Source organism: Dufourea novaeangliae, unplaced genomic scaffold, assembly GCF_001272555.1.
Source record: "Dufourea novaeangliae isolate 0120121106 unplaced genomic scaffold, ASM127255v1 scaffold109, whole genome shotgun sequence".
Taxonomy (NCBI): domain Eukaryota; kingdom Metazoa; phylum Arthropoda; class Insecta; order Hymenoptera; family Halictidae; genus Dufourea; species Dufourea novaeangliae.
This window is the reverse complement of record NW_015373997.1, coordinates 2,731,021-2,753,476: the sequence shown is the minus strand read 5'-3', so window position 1 is coordinate 2,753,476 and position 22,456 is coordinate 2,731,021. Positions and strand designations below refer to the sequence as shown.

Here is a 22,456-nt window from a genome sequence, read left to right as displayed (position 1 = left end):
TGTATATTTTTTACTTACTTTTGCACGTATAATCACCCCCTACCCGGTTGTATCACCAACTATATGATACCCTGTATATACAATATATAGTATATACACCAAAATATTACATTCATTTAGAAGAATTTGTAAAGAATAATATCAAATTTTCGTTTTTGTAAAAATTGATTTTTATTCATTCGTCAGACGCATCCTCGTTCCTCAAAACATGGAGGCGTACTGAATGAAGTGATCCAGCATTCGGTATGCGAGGGTAAAGGGAAAACAAAGAAAAGTGATCAGAGAGAATATTTTTTTTATGCGAAAGAAAATAATATGGAAACTTTGTACCTGTTTTTGAAAATTAAGACGATAGGACTCCGGTTTTTTGTATCCAAAAGAACTCCACACAATTTTAATGAAGTATTCATTTAAGTACCTACTATTTGCAAGTACCTAAGTAAAGAACAAACAATTCAATACACCATTATCGTGCAGTTGCACTCCACTTTGTCTCTTATTATAATTATAATAATTCCTTTATTAGTGTGTATCGTTTATTTATAACCAGCGCGTTCTAAAACTGGATCTAATATTACAACGCGTTTCCGATGACGTTACTATATTTCTGTTTCCAAAACTCCATCCTGTCTTGCAGCAGGTTTTTCTCCATTTTTAATTCTTGATCAATAACCATGTAATTGTTCTCCTCCCTTCTCGGGTCCCAATTCACGGTTATATCATCGTCCAGATTGGAAGTTGGATTTCTAAAAAATTCAATATGTTCATTTCATTATTTGAATCTTAAAGGTACTGAATTACGACGACAAACAGAAGTAAATAAAAATTCCATAAAAACTGGTATTAAAATAAGAATAAAATTAGAATTGGTTGTAGCCACTGACGTGTCTTTGGCAAAGTTCGTCCACAATTTCGTTAAAATGTTCGTCATCTTTTCCGCGGGCGAACCTGGTTCCGGGACGTTCTTGAAGAAACCCGAGTAAAATAGATAGCCCAAATCGTCGCCATGTGCAACCCCTGATCGAAATGGACAAACCAAGACTTCATTAAAAATCACGATACATATTTGTTATCTTGACATTAAAAGTGAGAAAAGTTTCATCGAATGAAATGTTACTTCTTAGTTTCGAAGACTATGAAAATAGTTGTTTTACTGTCAGAAGTGATAAACTCACCGTCACTGACGCCGGCCAAAGTTTTCATAAACCCGAATGGCGCGTTGTAGGTGAACAGATACAGATATATCGGTGCTGAATTTCGTTTCTGAATCAGATCCAGCGGTATAATTTGGTGCGCATTAAAGAAACTGTCACCTAACATCTACATAAGCGTGAACGAAAAACAAAAATTATATACCAATCGTCTCGGTTCGAAACTAATGTGTTTTGGCGGCGGTTAAGCTAGAGGTATGAAAAAGGAAAGGAAAGGGAACGTTTCGTCTTGGCCCTACTAATGGATCCTTGCGTCAGAAGCAGGTTAAGGAAGTATACATATACAGGGTGTAACAAATATGTTGTAGGTCCTTGAAATGGGTCACTCGTGGAGTGATTTGGAACAAGTTTGTCCTTAGCAAAAATGTTATCCGAGGCTTTGTTAACGAGATATTAACGAAAAACTACGGCCAATCGGAGCTCGGCCAGCAGACTCGCGCTCTGATTGGTCCGGGTTTTTCATTAATATCTCGTTAGCAAAGCCTCGGATAACGTTTTTGCTAAGGAAAAACTTGTTCTAAATCACCTCACGAGTGACCCATAACACTTTTGTTACACCCGGTATACAATGAGGAAGGATTCAGGTAATTGCGGGAAAGGTGTCAACTCGGCAGACTTCTACTGGCGAATGCAGGAAATAGTGCCGGCATAATGAATAAACACCAGTTACCACAGTGTATTCGTTTATGTCCTCCTTCGTTACATGCTTGTCCCCAAAGTAGTACTTCTTCAAACTCTGTCCGTGCATTTTTTGAATCTCTGGATCGGTAATATTCATATTATACGGCAGGAATATCTCTGGTTCGGTGTTCAACATCTCGATACCGAACAGCATCCCTGCACAAAGCAATTAAAACGTAAATTCAATTCATTAAGTAATAGTGTACCATAAAAGAACCGCAAATGAAATAATCAATTATGGTCGTGGATTTCAGGGAAATTTTTTATGATCATTCTTCAAACGAGTACGACAACTTCTGGTTCTCTTATCGCGGAACAAATCCTAGTAATAATTCATACCATGCGCGATAAATGCACATTCATCGGAGGTGAGTCCTGTCATCAGAGGTACGTCCGCGATTTTTCCTGTCTTCAGTAACGTCCACGGATCGTTTGGCAGGAATATATCTTGACCAAAATCAACTTCGACCGAGGGAACGAAGGTGAACACATTTCCATTCAGAGGGTTCTATAAATACGTAAAATAAAAAAACGTTGTGTATAAAATTTCGATTCCATTTATTGCCGGACAGTGTTTATCGTAGAAGTTAACAATGAGGAATATTGTTTATAGTATGATACATTCATGGAATGTATCTTTTATTTTTTCTGGTCTGTTTTCATTTTAATAGAATTCATCCCTAGGTACTAAAATCCTTGAAGACTATCAGAATGACTTCTGAGACACAATCGAGTAAAATATATATAACTAATAAATAACACTAATGTGTAACTGAAGATATCAGAAAAGAAATTCTACGATGAATGCGTAAATGTAATAGAAAAAAAAAATCGAGATACTTTACCAGAGTTGTCGACACTACGTCAGTTGCCTCGATGAGATCCTTGACAGGGACTTCAGAAAGTTTTTGTATCAGCTCTGCAGAATCTGTAGTATCTATTCCAAGAGCTTTTCCTAATTGAAAGGCCTTTTCTCTTGGATTATTTTGCACCGAGAATTGGGAAGTAATCCCTCCGCTTTGCTGAATGACACCGTTGAATAAACCTGCAATATTAAAAAAAACGTGATTAGAATCTACCTAATATGTATTAGAGTATATTAGTAGTCGAGCTTGAGATTTTGTGTTGCACGTTTTAGTAAAGTTAATGCAAGTTTCAATTACCCTCAGACATGGGGGATAGCATGTGATACTGAACAGTGGCTCCTCCCGAGCACTGGCCGAAGATAGTCACTCTATTTGGACCGCCACCGAAGAAATGTATGTTATCCTTTACCCATTTCAACGCCAACACCTGATCCTTCATGCCGGCGTTACCAGGAGCATTTTTGTCTTCTGTATTCAGAAATCCTGAAATGATAAGTAAAATAATTAAACGGAGAATACCGCGAGCACAGGATTCTGAATACGTTTCACTAGCTACGCATCGAATGTTACCAAATTAAGCTTAATTTTGTAAAAACTATTTACCAAGAGCGCCAAGCCTGTAATTCACTGTAACCAGTATAACGTCGTTCTCCACCAAGAAGTCTGGTCCGAAGAGAAGATCATCGGCGGTACCACTGTTCCATCCACCAGGATGGAACCATACCATAACGGCTTTAGAAGCTTCTTTATCCAAGACTGGTGTGTATACATTGAGGTAAAGGCAATCCTCTTCACCGCTAAGACCTTTCTTTATCATGCAATAGAACGGACAAGTGGAACGGTGATGAGTTGCGTCGTACACACCTTCCCAAGGATCTGCCGGCTCTGGTACCTAAAAATCGTTAGCATATTTATTATTATTTATTATTATATCATACCTGACGACATACCACGATTATATAAAATAAGATATTTAGTTTTAATCTTTTTTCTTATCGCCAAATATTAAATGAATGTTTTCCCAGTGAAACTCTTTCTGAAGCGATACGTGCACACGAATAATACTATTTGTATTAATTAATGTACAGGAAAAATCGAGAACGCAATTTAAGTAATGATTTTAAATTAAACACAATGTATCCTTTCTCTTCTTTACATATCACCGTTATTATTGTACTTTCACGTTAAACGTAAAAACCACGTTTACTTACGCGAAATTTGTCTCGACCGACATTCGGTTTCGCATAAGGTATGCCCTTGAAACTGTAATAAGCCTTATTGTGGAGGATCGTTTCAGTCTTCAACCCCTTCAATATCCCTTGAGGAATCTCCAACTGAACATCCTGGTCCGCGTGCACACAAACCAGCACGAACGCATAAAACAGCCATTTGTTTAGCCTCATATCGAGATACTAACTCGTGAATAAGCATTACATGTCGGCAACATTGCTTTTATAGAGGAGAACACATCCTGTCCAGAAACGGCTATATCGTGGAAAAATAGATTACGTAAACGGTGCACCATTCGAACGTGCTCGCGCAAGTATGGATTATCTGAGAAATGACAATGGAAAATGATTTTCGGATATTTAAGCGTCGGACATCCTGGTGTTATCCTCATTTTTCATCAAATTATTTGCATCACAATCTGCGTTCGATAACTGCTTCCGGAATTCTTAGATAACAGAGAGATGTCGAGGGTTCGAGTGTTTACATTATTAAAGCAAATGATAGTGAATTATTCGGGATTGATATTAGACACGCATCCATAAATTTGCTGACACTTAAATTCCAGGGTACGGCTTGGAACGGTCGAGAAATGTTCTATGATGTTCGAGAGCGAACAGTAACCATAAATATTGCTCTAACTAATGTCGATCTGTAGCATTGAATTATTCGTGAGGTACAATCTGTAAAATGCAATCTTCGTGTACACGAAAGAATCATGAAAGAAACCGTCGAAACCGTTTGAGTGACTCGGGACAATTGAAAGGAAAAAATAAACAAAGAGAGAGAGAAAGCTTGCAGCCCTTCGAGCCCTTGGACGCTTACAGGTGCATACTAGGTACGGAAAACTTGCACGGTGAAAATTGTAAAGTTACATAGGGGTAAAACTCGCTTTCGTCGCGTTCCTACTATCCTAGTAACATATTTAATGTTACTTGATATTTACGTTAAATTATTAAATTAAACAATCCCGTGACCCGGTTACCCTGGGACACGCCGTACAGTACACGGCAGAATGTTCATTCGCAAGTTTTCACCTTACCGTGTATCGATTTTCCTCTTTACGTTGACGTTGGAATAGATGTAGCCCCCTTTACTATCTATGCAAGTAGAACGACATTTAGAAACAACGAATTATTGAACACACGAGAATACGTAAGTGAGAATTTGCAAATATAATTTTACCGTCGAAACGAACGACAATTGAATGAATCCCATCGGTTCAATATTCGAACCGATCGAAACGTGGATTTCGGAATGGCTGAACTCCTCGGGAGATCTGGTATCCTGCTATGTGAGCACCACTCAGCACACCCTCTGGATTCTCACAGGACGTTATCGTGTCATTAATCAAGTATTATTACAGTAGTGGATAGATCCAAATATGTATACATCGCCAGTAGTGTCAAAACCTGACGATAGATATTAGAATATAAATGTGTTCGGAGCCTAAAAAAATATATTAGAACCCTTCATGAGCATTTGAAAAGCAAAAATAATACTCATGACAACTTTCGACCCTGATGTACTATACTTACTATGATTATACATAGTGTTGGCAGGATATATCCTGTAATGTATGGTCGAAACAATGACACTTGATGAGGGATGATTTTGAATGCAAAAGTTAATCAAAAGCGTAGAAAGAAGTTCTTTATACAAAACTTCCTTTTTGGGAAAATCGAATCGGAATGCTCGTAAGCAAGTATTACTGAATATGAAATAGTCCACATGTCTAGCCATTACTTGTTGTTTCTACTTACTGGAAGTATAGATCATAATTTTCCAATTTTAAGATCGCTCATTTCCCATGGTATTATCGATTCAGAACTGTACAGAATCTGCACTATACCTGAGAACTTTTCAATAAAAGTAAGAAAAAACTTTTGCGTGTTATTAATCAAACAATATTGAAAATAATATTTTTGTTTAAATTGCTAAACACACTCAATGAAGTAAATGGTACCAGAATATTCGGAATTCTTAAACCCAGAAGGGTGAGAATGTAAATAAAGCTGGTTATGAAACATTTTTAACGTAAATATTTTAACTTAAATGCATATACATAATAAAAACTATACCTTCATACACAAATTTATAGGCATTTATTGGTAAATAATATACCTTGTACGCATTTTACTGAAAATATAAATGTGATTACACATTTTTTTATTTACATATACCCACTATATTTTATATTTACAGTTTTCGTTTAACAGTAAATAATGCCTGAGTTCATAAAACACTTTAAGAGCAAAGTTTTCAACGGGGGCGTAGCTCAGATGGTAGAGCGCTCGCTTAGCATGCGAGAGGTACCGGGATCGATGCCCGGCGCCTCCAAGTAAGTTTTTCAGTAATTTTTCATTTTGATAAAAAAATATATTTTTATATTTTAAATAACAAGTCCTTATTTACTGTTTATAAGTACATATATTTCACTATTTAATTACTCAAATGTAAAAAAATATGATGTAGATAGTGTAAAATAGTACAATACTTGTTCTTTAACATTTACATATCGTGTTAAAGACTAATTCCTTTCTGGCATTGCAAGTATAACTGATTGTCTTTGAAACTATAATAATAACGTATTCATAATTAACAAAAGTTACCATACTTTTGTGCAGGTATGACGGATACACTGCTTGTTCGAAGCAAACCTACAGAGCCACTATTGGGCTACAATGGAGCAAAAAGATATCTCTGTCCACCAAGAGGCCATAGACAGCCTGCCGATAGGCACGATACTTCGTTGAAGTTGAAGCAACTACGATCAGAAATGGTACGCATCGCTTCCATCCAAGGACCACCTCTAGATGGATACATTATCACTTCAGATGATGCTCATCAGGTAACTACGTATATATTTATATTGAATATTCAAAAATATACATTTTTAATTTTAAAAGTAAACAGTATATAATGAATATTTTCACAAATAATATTTTCTGTCAATGTCACTATCAATATTAAGTACAATGAATTTAAAAAAGCATTTACAATATCAGATCAGGTTGTAAAACAATATTTTAAGTTGAAAGATGGTTTATAGCAATGTTAAGATTCTTCATCAACTTAAGGACATGTATAAACTTAACGTTTCAGACAGTGAACTACGTTAGTCATGGCCGAGAGGGCCCGTTGGAGGTATAGCTCGCGTAAGACATCGCGTTTGCAAACATCTGAAGCTTCCCCTAAGTTTAAGTTTGACAGACACTGATTTAATGACACTGGCATTGCGTCCTGAAAAATATTCCTAGTCACGAACTTCCTCTAATTTCATTACAAAGCTTTCTAATCGCGAGTGTTGCTCCATTTTAATCAAGTACCGTTAATCCTCAAATGCTTCATAACCGTGAAGAGCAGCGAATGGGACCGCTGATAATATTGTACTCACGAATGTGTATTCAAATTGTAATCTCTATCGCCAGACCGAATCGTTGGATCCTCGGGACATGAGAAGAGAATTCATTACTGGGTTCTATGGAAGTGCTGGCGAGGCTGTCATTACTTTGAACAAGGCTGTGTTTTGGACCGATGGAAGGTATCATGTCCAGGCTGACCATCAACTTGACTGTAATTGGTTTCTCATGAAACGTGGTAGGGAAGATGTAAGTTCAATCTGAATTACTTTTTTCAACCGCAAAATTTCTATACTCTTATATAAAAGTTTTTATGTTTAAAGTAAGGTTGCAAAACAGCAATTACTGAGCTACTCCAATTTGCTACAGTATAATTATTTAGAAACTGTGTTGATACTGCAGTATTATTAAAATAAATATGAGTATCAAAGAGGATATATGTTATGTATAAATAAATTGTTATGTATATTTTAAATAAAAGCACACTCGTTCATACATAAGTTCTTGAGAACAAAGTATCGATTTGAAACATGTCTATATCAGTATCAACGCTCCAAAGACTTAAGTAAATACCGATTTATTTTCTATGAACACTATATAATAGTCATAATAGTGTTTATAAAAAGATTGAGTCAGAAAAAGTGTATTGTTACGATATATATCACAAAACTTTACTCAACATATATATAGGTAATGTGATGCAACATTTTTGTTTCACGTAGTTACCACTAGATGGCTTGTGAGTTGAGCGCTTTCTCGTCGCTGAAGATGTACAGTCAGTGTGATATATCAGTCACAGCGAGATAGTCAAATTAAGATCATACTTCACAGGATCATTTCTGTAGTATATCTTTCATTCTCTGTAAGCAATTACAGAGTTGATGCAACCACGATGAGGAGTAACAGCTCCTTTCCCTGAGCGTGAGGAAGACTCGGAGAGTTGACTTTAGTTCAATTCTCCAGTCATCGATGATCGTTCACCCCTTGTACTCAGTGCGAGGGGCATGGGAAGTGGAGCTTTCTGAGTGGCTTCGTCTTTTTTAAAACGCAAAAATAAATTGTTTACATCTTCTCTTATAACTAAAATTAATCATTATTCCACGTTTAAGGAAAAAGAAGGAGGAAAATAAGAGATCTCTTAATATAAAACATTTGTTGAAAAGTTACCACGCTGTAGAATGAAAATGGGTCTCGGATATTGTGTGTTGTCTTATTAAATCAAATTCTAAGTTAAAGTAAATTTGTGCAGCTAAATTACATTATTTAATAAATTGTATTTGTTTACTTATATTATCCCTTTCGCTCCGATGCGCTTGTGAGAAAATATATGCATACCCACTGTGGACGACGGAACAAAGCTACATTCTTATAAACTTTGTAATGAAATTTATTCCAGGAGAAATAAAATTTTTATTTTTCATCCGTGAACCGTTTTTCGAAGGCGTATACGGCCCTTAGGAGCGAAAGGGTTAATAATTGTAAATAAATGGAGGACGTACAATTTTCAACTACTCAAGATTCATTCTAAAATTTACGTTGTTTACATTAATATTGACTACTAATTAATGTCTTTGAATCGTATAATATATACTGTTTTTATTTATGACCAGAATTCGTTTCAATAACAAACTGCTTTCGACCGCGCAGGTACCCACGATAACAGACTGGCTGAGACACGAGTTTCAAAGTAGCCCATCAGTGCGTATTGGCGCTGATCCAACGCTCGTTTCTAGTGTCGACTGGGAAACGTGGGACTATAAATTAGGTAATGAACCTGTCCCAAAAGCATAAAACCCGTCGGCGCAAACACACGTCGGATTTATATGCCGTCGTTACACCGTTTGTCACCTAGCAACACCACAAACGTCATCGTCATACTAAACCATTACACTATACCAATCAGCTCAGATGAACGTTTAAGTAATTCTCATATATCCCTACAACGTTTGACATATTTCCCCTTTAAATGTGACTGCTCTGTTCTCAAAGCAATTTGTCTTATTAGATTAAAAAGATAAGGGATACGGTTATGCTTCTTATACTGGCCTCTTCACATTTTTAATACAGTTCCATAGTTCCGTAGTCTTATTTTTTCTATACCTACACAATATTACACTTTTAACATTTAACCGTCCACATCTCATGTAGAAACTTTCCGTTGCTTTAAATTGAGTGTCCATTCTGAATGCTTTATAGGAAAAGCAGGGCAATAAAGTTAACCCTCGATATCGAGTATTTTATTTATACCATTCAAAAAGTCAAATTCAGCTTAAATGTTTTAACTTCTCACTTCTAAGTCACGACTAAAAAAGTGAGAAGTTGAAACATTTAATACGACATAGTCGTATATCGATAATTGAGAAATAACTGCCATGCGAACTTTTATTAGCGTAAACGTGGTCGGTCAAGTGTTAGAACGTCGTCGATCTTCACCCACAAGCGAGGATAGGATCAAATTAACGATAGCGTTCGTGTCCAGCGAATTCATCCGTAAGATTGGTTCCTGTCCGTAACAACCTGGTGGACTTGATCTGGCAGGTCGGCCGACCGAATTACAATCCGCACGCGGCTTATCCGTTGCTGGACAAGTATTCCGGAAGATCCTGGCAGGAAAAGGTCAAGTTGATCCGAACGGAAATGGAGGCCTCGGAAGTCGACGCACTCGTCCTTACTGCACTCGACGAGATAGCCTGGCTGTTGAATATCCGTGGATACGATCTGCCTAATACACCTGTTTTACGAGCGTACGCTGTCGTCACCCACGGGGCTATTCACCTGTACACACCGCGACAGAAAATTTTACGCTCGGTTGAAGTGCACTTGAAGATGGACTATTGCAACCATGAGAACTGCGTGACGTAAGTTTGTTTCTTAAGTATCGAAGGGTTCGACACTTTATGTAGTGAACTTAATGGGGTCGGTTAGAGCTTGATTCTCTTTGTTTCCCCGACTTCTTTACAGTTAGCACGTTCAATATTGCTGTTAGTGAGGGATTTGATAGCCTTCAATTCCATTGGTTAACATTATATCTTGCATTTACGGCCTTATTACATTTAAAGTAGTTAAACCTCAATCTAGTTTATTTTACGTTCGACTTTTAGGTGGCATAATTATACATCTATTTGGTACGATTTACGGACAATGTCGCAAGCATGGAAGACAGTATGGTTACCAACGCGATGCGGTTACACTCCAGGCGCTTCCATGGAAATATTCAACTCTGTACGTACAGCTTACAGTTGAAATCATCTACATGAGATAACCTATCAAATCAAGTAATCACATAATGGTCTAAGTGTTGTTCGGCATTGTCTTGCCGCAAATAACTATTTCTTTTAATGGAGCCTTTAATATTACAGTATTCATCGGCATTAATTGTCTGGCTGGTGGATGACAGGCAAACGTGCAATTTAATAGTTCATGAAAATAAGATAATTATTAATTATTTAACCGTCCAATTAGATGATCTTTGAATCTACGTAAAGTTCAGCATCGCGTCTCCAACGTGGACGTCGAATACACCGAAACCGGTTCAGCTACACGCGTATTAGGATAATCCTAGGCGAAGATACACCGTCTCCGTCATGTTCCCCTATTCTCGTAGAGCTTGTTGAGCTTAGCTTGATCGCCACGTGACGAGCTGACACGCCTCCGTAGACATAGACCAAACACGGACAAGTGCTCCTTCGCGCAATGCACCGTATTCCGATCATTGGAATGTCCGCGGGCACAGATGCTGAGCCACATGTAGATACAGTGCGAACAGCGCGTTACATACATATATACATACAGTCGGAGCGCTTATAACGAACAAGCTTACCTTCTGCGCGGCATGATAGCCGGAGCTTAGGGACGCCTAGACGCCCGCGGCATCAGAAACCAGGGAGCAATCCTCTGGTTATTAATCCACTCTGCGCGCGCTACCTTCAATGATTCTTGCCCCTCCAACCATCAGTTTCAAAGCTACGAGCGGCAAGATTCATTGAAACGCTGGCCAACCAGTGAACATTTGAACACGCTGAACATTTTAACGACAGTTTTGTATTATATTTAGACTTTTGACTACCCCAAACGTAAGTTAACACAACATTGACATAAACATATTACCCCACAGTAAATACTAACATGAACGCTGCAACCAAGGATTAATAAGACTTCGTTGTATATTTATGTTCATAAATCTCTTAACAGGTTTAATCAATTTTTGCTACGATTCCGCTTTTCGCAGAAGTATCTATGAAATGAGGAATTTCGTTGAATGTTCGCAGTCTAATAATTCACTAAGTACAGCGGTCAAATAATAATTGTCCAAGGAAGAATGCTTCTTACTGTTGAGGCTCTCGGGTGTAAGCCGTGTCCTTGTGTAAATGTTTTCCACTGATACAGTATCCGAATTTCCTTTCAGATCCCATTAGAGAAACGATTACCGAAACCCTCACCGGTTCTGAACTTCCGGGCGCAAAAAAACGAGGTCGAAGCAGAAGGTATGAGACGGTCTCATTTAAGGGACGCAGTGGCAATGTGTGATTTTCTGGCGTATATGGAGGAACAATATGAATTGAATTCGGAAGGATGGGACGAAATGCAGGTGGCTAGATTGATTAACGAGTTCCGTTACGAGCAGGACAACAATAAGGGTATCGCCTTTCCCACTATTGCCGGATACGGTGCCCACGCTGCCATCCCCCATTACGAACCCAACAATCTCACGAATATTGTAATTGGAAAGACGTCTACATTGGTGGTAGATTCTGGGGGTCAATATTTAGGTAACACGTTTTTCAGAACGATTCCTGTAAATTTGAGATCTAGATGATAGATCATTTATACGTTTTTAGTCCTGCAATATCAAGAGTTCGTATAAATTCTCATAAATTTTGTCTGATACTAGAAACAGTTTTATCGCAATCAGTTAATGTTAATCGTCAATGAATGTTACAAGTATTCAAACAATTTTAATGATTTCAAAACATGTGGACTATAAACAGATGGAACAACCGACGTAACGAGAACCCTCCATTTTGGAATTCCAACGGAAGAGCAGACGAAAGCATACACGAGAGTGCTAATTGGTGCAATACAGTTATCGTCCTTGGTGTTCCCGAGTAGCGTGAAGTCCAGTCAGCTGGATGTTGCTGCAAGATCTCCGTTATGGAACATCGGTTACGACTATTTGCATGGAACTAGCCATGGGATCGGCCACTTCTTGTCTGTCCACGAATGTTCGTGTTATTACATTAAAAAAATAAGTATTTATTAAGAGAATTTATTGTAAACCCTATATATTTTATCTCACTATGTTATTGAATTGTTCTCAAGTATTTTTAAATAACTTTGGTCTGACTCACGTCGCCATATTTATTTCGCAGACCATGCAGGCAAAACTGTTTTTAGAATCTGTTTATAACAACATGAAATCTTCAATAATAATTTCTTATTGATGTATTGAAAACTATATTTTTAAAAACTTGTTGGATGTTTACATAAAGGAGATTTTTGCTGAACATAGAAAGTACTAATCTCCTGAGACTGAACATGCGAAGGGATTCACTTTGAATCATTACTATCTTTCAAGCTTCTCCAGTTAAAATACTCGAAGGTCAAAGAAATTCGAATTTTTGCCTTCGCTACGGAATATCAGTTTTATTAATTATATTATTCGCATTTTCAGCGCCTATTAGTATATCCTACGCACAAGTTGCTTCTTCAGACAAAGAGTGTGGACCCATTGAACTGCAACCAGGATTCTTCCTGTCTAACGAGCCAGGATACTACAAAGAAGGCGACTTTGGTGTACGCTTGGAGAACGTTCTCGAAGTTGTCGAAGCTAGTAAATCGGTAACCAGAATTTGCCGTAATTATTTAATAACGATTGCACTAATTTATAAATGCAATTATAAAATTTTCACAGAGGGACTCAGAAACATTTCTGAAATTCAGAGACATAACGCTAGTTCCGTATGAGCCAAAACTGATTGACACCAGCATGCTAAATCCATCCCATGTGAGCAGATACAGAATATTTGAATAAATAAAAAAAGCTATAAAAATGAAATAAGCAATTTTATGTGATTAACAAATATTTACAATCATTATTATTTACGGAATCATAATCTGCTCCTTCTTACTTAGAAGGGAAGAGTACATTTACATTTATTTAACCGTATTTACACAGAGACGATGGCTAAATAATTATAATCGTCGAATTCGAGACGAAGTTGGCCCGGAATTAAAGAAGAGACTCAAGATGAATGCTTTTGAGTGGCTGTTGAAGAAAACTGCGACCATTCCAGAGTCGAGTCCGGTCGATGAAGGACTACTTTTTGGCCATTCTCGCTCAACACCTTCCACTTTCAAACAATTCCATGTGCTAGTTTTCGTCATGTTCATTTACTACGTTCTACCCAGTAAGTAGAATTCGAACACATTCAAAATTAATAAAAATGACTTACTCATTTTTTCCCGACGATTCTTTTTTAATATTTCAGATCTTCCAAACATGTGGAGTTAATTAAGAGAAAGAAAACTGTTAGAATTTGTAAAATAAAGTTTGTAACGATATGCAAATCAACTTTAAGTTAGATATACAATGAATAATTTATGTGGCATATTACATTTAAACATATGTATACATATTTTACTTTTTCTTTTACTGCCAGTACTACAAATAGACAAAGTTTAGAAGGCACGAATGTAACAAAAGTAAGTAAAAAAAATGTAGTGAAACTGTGCACAGCTATGTAAATGTTGTGTAATTATATTTTTTGTAAATATGTGTAATTTATTGTGTGATATAAAAGAACCGTATAGATATAGACATGCATTGTACTTTGCTTATCTAGTATGTAACAAACTTAACCAAGTAAATTTTAAATAATAAAAAACATTCAGTTAAACCATTAACTAACTTTATTCAAATAAAATTATTTAAGTATCTATATTATAGTTAGGTATAATGTAAACAGACTTGTTATGTAGTTATATTTTTGCTAAATCCCCCACAATGTCTGGTTGTTGTACATCCCGAACATGAGGAATTTTAAAATGTTTTAAAATATTTACTGAAATGAAACATAATATATTATTAGTAAATATCATACCAGGACTCTTCTATATGTTCTTTAAAAAGTATTGCATAATATACTACTACTTACCTACTACCTGTTTATCTAATTTGTATTCAATAGCTATTATTTCCGCAGTATATTCACTCGAATTTTCATTATGCTTTCCAATAAAAGTCAAAGCTTGCTTCAGGGTACATTTACCCTCTGGAATTATATCCGACTGATAAAAACCGAACTGCAACTCAGGAGGATGCTTTCTGTCTTGTGGCAGTGGTTTTGTGGAAACTGCTTCCCCTTCAGGTTCTCTCTGAAGACAGATGAAAGGCATATTGGTATTCCTAGTTTTTCTTTTTTAATTGTTAGGAATAATGCACATTGTCATATGTAAATAATATTACTAATAAAGTATTCAAGTACATGTATTATGAATGTATTAAAAGATTATATAAAATATACATACCACAGAATCATTTGATGTAACATAAACATTCTTTAAATGCTCATCTAATTGTTTATTTTTCTTGTAATGAATCTCCATATAATTTGGATATACTAAAATAACAACAAAATTTCTTATTGTGCAATATATAATTTTTTTTCCTTACAGTTATCAAATCAATATAATTATACAAATAATAAACAAACATATATAAAAAACATAAGTAAATGCAAAACAACTTACATTTGTCTACAAGTTCTTTTTGTTTAGTTACTGAGGGATATTGTGGTGCAGGAACAGGTTTCTCTTTCGAAATTACTCTGTGTGCTCGATTTTCGATGTTAAATGAACGAATTGGTCGGGTGAAATAAGAATATACTTTCCCCATTTCTTTAATTTTCTAAAACAAAAAAACGATAACTATTAACATCATTTTCAATACATGTTTTATTTATTAAACCAGAGTTAACAAACATGGTTGGCATAATAAAAAACCGCAATTCAAAATTTATTATTTGTATAATTATAATTTTATGTAATTTATAAATTGTAAAACAATAGAATTTCCATAGATTTACGTGCAAATGTTAGGTTAACGTCATAATCAATTCGGTTTCTACATAGAGCTTCTTTCAATCCTCCTGTAGTGGTGCCAATCTACTATTTTGCTCGAAATTCACTTCCCATATAACATCAAAGATTCTCAGCATTTGGGTTGGTAACTTTTAAATGGTGAAACGTCATACTGGTCATACATGTATATTTTAAAGATGTCAAATATAATGTTAAATTTTTTTAAAGATCATGATATTTGGCTCAACAATCAATGGTATTTTCAAATAATATTAAATTCCTAATACGCAATTAAAAAATGGTCAAACAAGGCCGTGGTGCCATCTACGACAAACTTCCCAAGCTACTTGTTAATTAGATCCCACCTTTTTCGTTAGGTGACGCTACTACTTAAAACATTTTGTATATGTACGAATAAAACTGATATAGCGACTGAAAATATCTGTTGCAGGAAGAGAAGATACGTGTTAACATATTTGTTAATACCCAATACCGATGCATGGGAATTTTATAGACAATCTGACACCATTAAAAATCATTTGTAATTGTAATTTGTGCGTGTATTCTGTATTCTTTAAAATCTTTATGTCATTGAATACCACACATAAGAGAGAGCTATCATTTTTATTCATATGTTGTTGGTTGGTCGAAGTACTACATAACATACTTAGAGTGAACAAATATTTTTTTTATTTATTTGTCTACATATTTCATTTTTATGATATCATATAATGTTAAGTACTTTTATATACAATTGTAATTCCTCCGTTATTTTTACGTAATCTTTAAGCTAATAGGCCCATATACGTGGACAAGTATTTTTAATCACTAGTTACTGTTCGTAGCCATCTAACGACGAACAGAGAAAGTGGTACCACAAGTAAACTTTGTTTATGAATCCGATATAACTACTAAAATATGTATATTTATTTCATTTAAGCATTTTTATTACGTAACAGTGCCTTATTTCTTAATACACAGTATTTTATAAGCAACGAATGAAACGCAGACGTTATAAATAGTTGACAAATCGCTGAGACACAGTTTTGTAGATTTACGAATACAATTGCCCGCCAACGGTGGAGGGAGTTTTAGAACGTTCAGTGAAACTAGTTGCAGATTGCAGATGGTTCTGAAGACGCGGTGAAAAGAAACGCTATCGTATTGTGGCGACGACTCAACAATATTACAGTTAAAAGTGTTTCTTTTCACAGAATATGAGTGCGACGGTATACACTTGATCAACGTAACGCTGGTGCTGGGACGTTTGACGCGTAAATAAGTGAATGTGTACTACGTGTTCAACAAGCTTACGCGTAACCGCCAAAATTACAGACGGAAACGCCATCTTATGAAAGGATGTTGACATTTTACTGAATTGGGAAAGATTCTATGATTGCCGTTTTATTCGAGTCCTACGACTCGACTCGTCTACGAATGTCAGAAAATGCTAACATTACTTGCTAATTGACACGTCATCTGATTTTTTTACTACAAGGTGATAATCATGTTGCTAACGGGAAATCGCCGTTAATGAACAGTTCCATTCACCCTTATGTTTAGATATCTGTTTACAAACAATGTAACCGCGCGCTTTCTGCGTACGTTATTAATATGACATTCTCTCCCTGCAGCAGTTGATATAACACGGAATCATAATGTTTTACGCACATTTCGTGTTGGCGAAAAAAGGGCCGTTGGCCCGTATTTGGTTAGCCGCTCATTGGGACAAGAAGTTGACAAAGGCGCATGTATTTGAAACGAACATCGAAAAATCTGTAGATGGTATATTACAGCCAAAGGTACATACAAAATACTTTTAACATTCATATAATTATTATTATTATTTTCTGTTTCTGTAATTTTGAATCTGTAACATATTTCTCAGATTAGGTTGGTGCACATAAAGTGTTTTTTCTCAATTAAACTTTAAAGGTATTAACTACTGTAAAACTTCAAACATCTAATTGAAATACTTTATAGTTAATTTTATACAGATTTTGCAGTAGTTATATTGTCCTTTTTGCTTATTACAACAACATTATATGTATTCCTTTTTATTACTGCTATGGTTTCTGATTATCGTACAAAGTTTAATTTTCATAGGAAATTTTAAAACAGACTTGGTTTTTATCTAATTCTAATTATGTGAATTATTGAAAATAATTTGTTCAAAATAATATATATTTTCTAACTTATTATATCAATTTAGGTAAAAATGGCTTTAAGAACATCTGGACATTTGTTGTTGGGTGTAGTACGCATTTACTCTCGAAAAGCTAAATATCTCTTAGCGGATTGTAATGAAGCTTTTGTGAAAATAAAAATGGCCTTTAGGCCAGGCATGGTTGATTTACCAGAAGAACACAGAGAAGCAGCTGTAACAGCTATAACATTACCCGAAGTATTTCATGATTTTGATACAGCAATGCCTGAATTAAAGTAAATATATTAAAATCAAGTAAATGTGTCATGCACATATTTTTACATAGAGTATCAGTCAATACCAATGTTGTATTTCAGAGATGTTGATATTGAAGCACAGTTTAGTTTAAATCAATCACGAGCCGAGGAAATAACTATGAGAGAAGATTATGGTACCTTAGCCTTAGTTACACACGATGAAGGCTTTGGTGATATGGGTTTCGATGCAGAACCACCAGAATTATTAAGACATGCTGCTGCTGTAGAACCATCGTTAGATCAGGTATTTAATTCATTCTATTTTTTTAAATGAAACAAGCATTAATAATAAAGAATAAATATTGTATTTATTTCTTAGACTCACATGTTGTTCGCTGAAGGGATTGAAGCAGCATTAGAACAAAAGGAAAAGGAGCCTGTTGCAGGTCCATCGGTAACAGCGCAAGCCATGGACATAGATATGCCTATAAGAGATGATGGTTTTGGAGGACATCTTGGTGAAGATATCATATGTAAGTAACATAGATTTACACATAAAAAATTCATTACATCACGTATGTATTATACAATGTTATTTTGTATTTTAGCTGGTGGCCTGTTCGAGGGCGGTTTGTTTGATGAAGCACCAATGGGTGAAGTACCTGTACCTGAAGTTAGTGCCGTAGTAGAACCCCACGAACCAGCAGTATCTGGAGCTGCACCTCCAATAAACGAAGAATCTGAGGAAGAAATGGGACCTCCATCTCCTATGGGAGGAATGAGGTATTCTGTTATATCGTTTTTTAAATTTATGAAACTATAAATTTATGCTTACAAAATTATAATAATAATTATATTACTGCAATATAATAAACATGTGTAAAATAAATGTTATATTTCTTATGTAATAGTGATGACTCCAGACCTGCTTCTCCTGCCGTAATTGGAGAAGAAATTGATGGAAGAATAAGTGTTGCAAGTCGTCGTATTACTCCTGCTCCACCATCTATTCCCGAAGAACGTCCAATGGAAACTATCGAAGAGAGTTTTGCTCTTGCGCCAGTTGATACATCTGCATTGAAAGGTTAAACATGATACAGTACTGTTTTCTTCTAACTTTAGTGTTAGAGTAAATCATCAATGAATGTTCGAAGGCTCCTCGGTCTTGCTGACAAGAAGAGAGCCCTAAATGTAACGCTGACTTTTTAATAAGGTTCGGCATAGTCATAGAACTTGGAATTCTGAAGCTAATGATATTTGTTTCAGCCTCATATGACCATTAGTTCTTGTAATATTTAATATTCAGTACCATGTACTTTCGAATACTCATCGATGATTTACTGTAATTATTGGAATAATCATAATGTTAATAAAATTTTAGGATTCACAAAAGCAAAACGTAAACGCAAGCTTATTGTTGACGAAGTGAAAAATATTTCTGGCGAAGAAATGAAAGCACAATTATCAGACACCAGTGATATTATAACTACATTAGACTTAGCGCCTCCGACAAAGAGGCTCATGCACTGGAAAGAAACAGGCGGAGTCGAAAAATTGTTTGCTTTACCGGGAAGACCAATACCAGCGCGTGTATTGTTTAAGGTGACTTGAATGTTGATTATTTCCATTTTAAAACTCGTGACTGGTTCTACAGAAAAATAAAATTAATATATTTAATATGTTACATATTAACGAAACAGAACTATCAACGGCATCTTACAAGCAAGTCGTATGACCACGAGGACTTCGGACGTTTAGCAGGTGAAGAGGAGGGTATGCCCTTAGAACAAATGAGGGAACCCGTAGAACTAGATACATACGAACAAAGTATTTTAAGTAAGCGTATGTCCCGAAAGCGGAAGATACCATTCGAGGAAGAGGTGTGTTATTACAATATCTTCTCTTATCCACGTTTGTATAGGTGTCAATCATAAATTTGTATAATTCACGCGCTATATTCTTACTTTCAGATTAGGCCACCACCTCCAGCACCAGCACCTCCCCCAGCAGAAGCGGCTCCTGAAGCTGTCGAAGTCCCAAGTATAGTTCCCCCACCTCCCGCAGAATCGCCAATACCTCTTCCTGAGGTGTCGTTACCAGCGGAACCGTCGATTTCTGAGATCAGCGGTATAGTACCTCCTGCCGAAGAAGCGGAAATAATTCCACCAACTCCTGAAGTACCTTTAATACCACCCGAAATACCACCAACTGAAGCCGTTGTTACACCTGAAGAACCAACTGTCTCGCCCACCTTAACAGAACCAGAACTCCCTGCTGCACCACCTACCGAAATGCCTCAAATGGAAAATATGGGCTATGATCAGGTTAATTGTATATTATTTGATGTATGTGTCATTACGCTATACGAAGAACGTTAATTAACATTTACATTTGTAATAGGCTCAACCTCCTGTACCATATGTGGGATATGATGAGCATCCCCCACCGCCCACAACACCCGCCGTGTCAGAAAGGGGGCCGCCGACTCCATGGATACACGAGGACTATGAATTCCCACCATCTGTAGGACCTGTATGTATTTTATTTACTTTTTGTATATTATGTTTTGAAGCAACATGCACGTATAACCTTATTTTACTTTACAGCAAGAGGAACAACAAGTAGATGAAACATACGAACAATTCGAGGAACGAGTCCTTAACAAGAGAGCAGCGCACATGTATCATGTTATTAAGAGCAAACTGGATACCAAAGATAGATTGACGTTATCAGAAATGGCATACAAAAATAATCGCAAACAGGTTTGTGTTTAGACATATAATTTATAACAGACTTCATGGATCTATATATTTATAATGCTGATAATATCTTTTCTAGGTTGCACAAAAGTTCTATACTTTGTTAGTCCTTAAAAAGTTTCAAGTGTTGGAACTCCATCAAGAATACCCGTACGCTGAGATTTTAGTCAGTAAAGGACCAAAATTCGAGAACCCTGCATTATAAGAGTATTAGGTATATTTAATACCTTATGTTTATTACTAAAAGTGATCGAGTAAGGAAGAGGATTGTAGTTATTCTGGATCGTACAGAAAATGAAGCGATTTATCTAAATTCTTTTGATAGATAAATTGTAAAATAATATATGAAGCCACTGACAGAAACATGGAATATCTATTAAGATAAAAGAATTTTGTAAATCATGTTTTCAATTCCTGATTCAGAAATGTATACGTTTTGTATAAATCAGGAAAACATTGTTTTGGACCTTCCCCAATTTTATCGCGCTAAAAAAAATTCAATTACATACATAAGAATTTACTATTGAGGGATACATAATTTTTTACCTGTACATGGAAAAAAGGTCGATTGTCTTCATTAAATTTATTATCAATCCGAACAGGGTTTGTATATAATAACGTGTAGTAAAAACATATTTTATATCTTACTATTTACGAAGAAACTTCTTGAGTCCGTACTGCAGGATGGTCCAAAATCACTGATAAATTGATAAAATAATTTATGAAATTTTATAAGAAAAAGTTCTGTTAAAAATTTCATAAAATGAGTTTATGTATGGTTGAAAGCTATGTATCTTATTTTAAAATTGAAAAAAGGTTGGACACAATGTAATAATTTTCTTATCAGCGTACTTACATATTAATTGCTATTGTGAACAATTATTAATGGAAGAATCAATAGAATATTTTATGGATAATACTTTTATGTATTGCAGTCATACTTTAGGAGTATCACGGTGATTAAGTTATTTTCCAGATCTACATGAATGCTGTCTATATTTTTATTTGCGCTCGGCACGATCTGTATAGTTACTTTTCATATAAATGTCACTGGAAATTTATGATCTATCATAATTTATATTTACATTGTGAATAACATTCCAAAGAATATTGTTGTAACTTAATAGTTTCGTTTTTATTATTTCAATTTTTCTCGTAACAATTTCTTTATTATACCTCGAAGAAAATCTCTTAATCATGTAAAAAGGTAAAAATTGTTTGACCATACTATTTTCTGAAAGAAAATAGTACTACGGTTAGTAATTTAATTAGTCCGACCACGAAAAAAATGTTCAGTAATTTATTGTTATATATCTATACCTGTCTCATGGGATACAGGAATGTTGAATCGTATTATACAAAGAAGTACTATATTTTATCAAATTGACATGTCAGAAATTTCTCAAGAGCAATCACATTGCATTGTAAATATACATGCACAGTAAACACATATAACATATGCTATCATTACCGCACGTACACCTGCCTAAGGGTATGGTACAAAAAAATTGTCGACTGCTTTAACATCTCTGAAATGCCTGATTGTAAATAGTCTCATGATTCATTAATCAATACACACTTGTTTATAAAATAAACAAAAGGTTTCTGAGATATTGTTTTTAAAACTCAAACCCTAAAGTACATATCACATAATACTTAAAAATGTTAATCCATTATTTTCCATTAATAAACTGTTACATACACTATATCAGAATTTATAACTCAAAATCTTTTCAGAATATTAATTCTAAATAATTTTTTTTAATCGTTCACACGATGTGCGTGACACATGTGTGTTCACATGTTTATATATTTTTCCTAAGGCAGACTTACTATTCATCCTGTTAATATATTTGTTTTTTCAGTAC

The 22,456-nt window shown here is 35.4% G+C and overlaps 4 protein-coding genes and 1 non-coding gene across 5 annotated transcripts; 3 read left to right on the top strand and 2 right to left on the bottom strand.

Moving 5' to 3' along the window:
- Window positions 1-364: 364 nt before the first annotated feature.
- On the bottom strand, window positions 365-4,161 carry LOC107187998 (esterase FE4-like). Its single transcript, XM_015576212.1, has 9 exons — window positions 3,970-4,161; window positions 3,362-3,650; window positions 3,056-3,241; window positions 2,738-2,937; window positions 2,232-2,400; window positions 1,882-2,048; window positions 1,176-1,320; window positions 885-1,017; window positions 365-746 (listed from the first exon to the last, which is right to left on the bottom strand). The coding sequence occupies exons 1-9, from the start codon at window positions 4,159-4,161 to the stop codon at window positions 575-577; spliced, it is 1,653 nt and encodes a 550-aa protein (XP_015431698.1). The 3' UTR covers window positions 365-574.
- A 2,091-nt stretch (window positions 4,162-6,252) lies between these two features.
- Window positions 6,253-6,325, top strand: Trnaa-agc. The gene has a single exon. It is a non-coding gene; the product is annotated as a tRNA-Ala (tRNA).
- A 289-nt stretch (window positions 6,326-6,614) lies between these two features.
- Window positions 6,615-13,858, top strand: LOC107187972 (xaa-Pro aminopeptidase 1-like). The gene is made up of 11 exons (XM_015576182.1): window positions 6,615-6,836; window positions 7,417-7,596; window positions 8,995-9,112; window positions 9,827-10,205; window positions 10,449-10,569; window positions 11,753-12,116; window positions 12,336-12,569; window positions 13,019-13,185; window positions 13,259-13,351; window positions 13,523-13,754; window positions 13,836-13,858. Exons 1-11 carry the CDS (start codon window positions 6,615-6,617, stop codon window positions 13,856-13,858), a joined length of 2,133 nt encoding a protein of 710 aa, XP_015431668.1.
- A 467-nt stretch (window positions 13,859-14,325) lies between these two features.
- LOC107187971 (protein NDUFAF4 homolog) lies at window positions 14,326-15,395 on the bottom strand. Its single transcript, XM_015576181.1, has 5 exons — window positions 15,328-15,395; window positions 15,097-15,253; window positions 14,875-14,966; window positions 14,502-14,721; window positions 14,326-14,408 (listed from the first exon to the last, which is right to left on the bottom strand). Exons 2-5 carry the CDS (start codon window positions 15,239-15,241, stop codon window positions 14,326-14,328), a joined length of 540 nt encoding a protein of 179 aa, XP_015431667.1. The 5' UTR covers window positions 15,242-15,253; window positions 15,328-15,395.
- Window positions 15,396-16,550: 1,155 nt separating this feature from the next.
- On the top strand, window positions 16,551-21,069 carry LOC107188012 (double-strand-break repair protein rad21 homolog). Its single transcript, XM_015576233.1, has 13 exons — window positions 16,551-16,924; window positions 17,061-17,228; window positions 17,639-17,868; window positions 17,950-18,133; window positions 18,209-18,362; window positions 18,438-18,612; window positions 18,741-18,913; window positions 19,211-19,431; window positions 19,530-19,709; window positions 19,800-20,153; window positions 20,230-20,361; window positions 20,436-20,591; window positions 20,668-21,069. The coding sequence occupies exons 2-13, from the start codon at window positions 17,085-17,087 to the stop codon at window positions 20,791-20,793; spliced, it is 2,229 nt and encodes a 742-aa protein (XP_015431719.1). The 5' UTR covers window positions 16,551-16,924; window positions 17,061-17,084; the 3' UTR covers window positions 20,794-21,069.
- The last annotated feature ends 1,387 nt before the right edge of the window (window positions 21,070-22,456 follow it).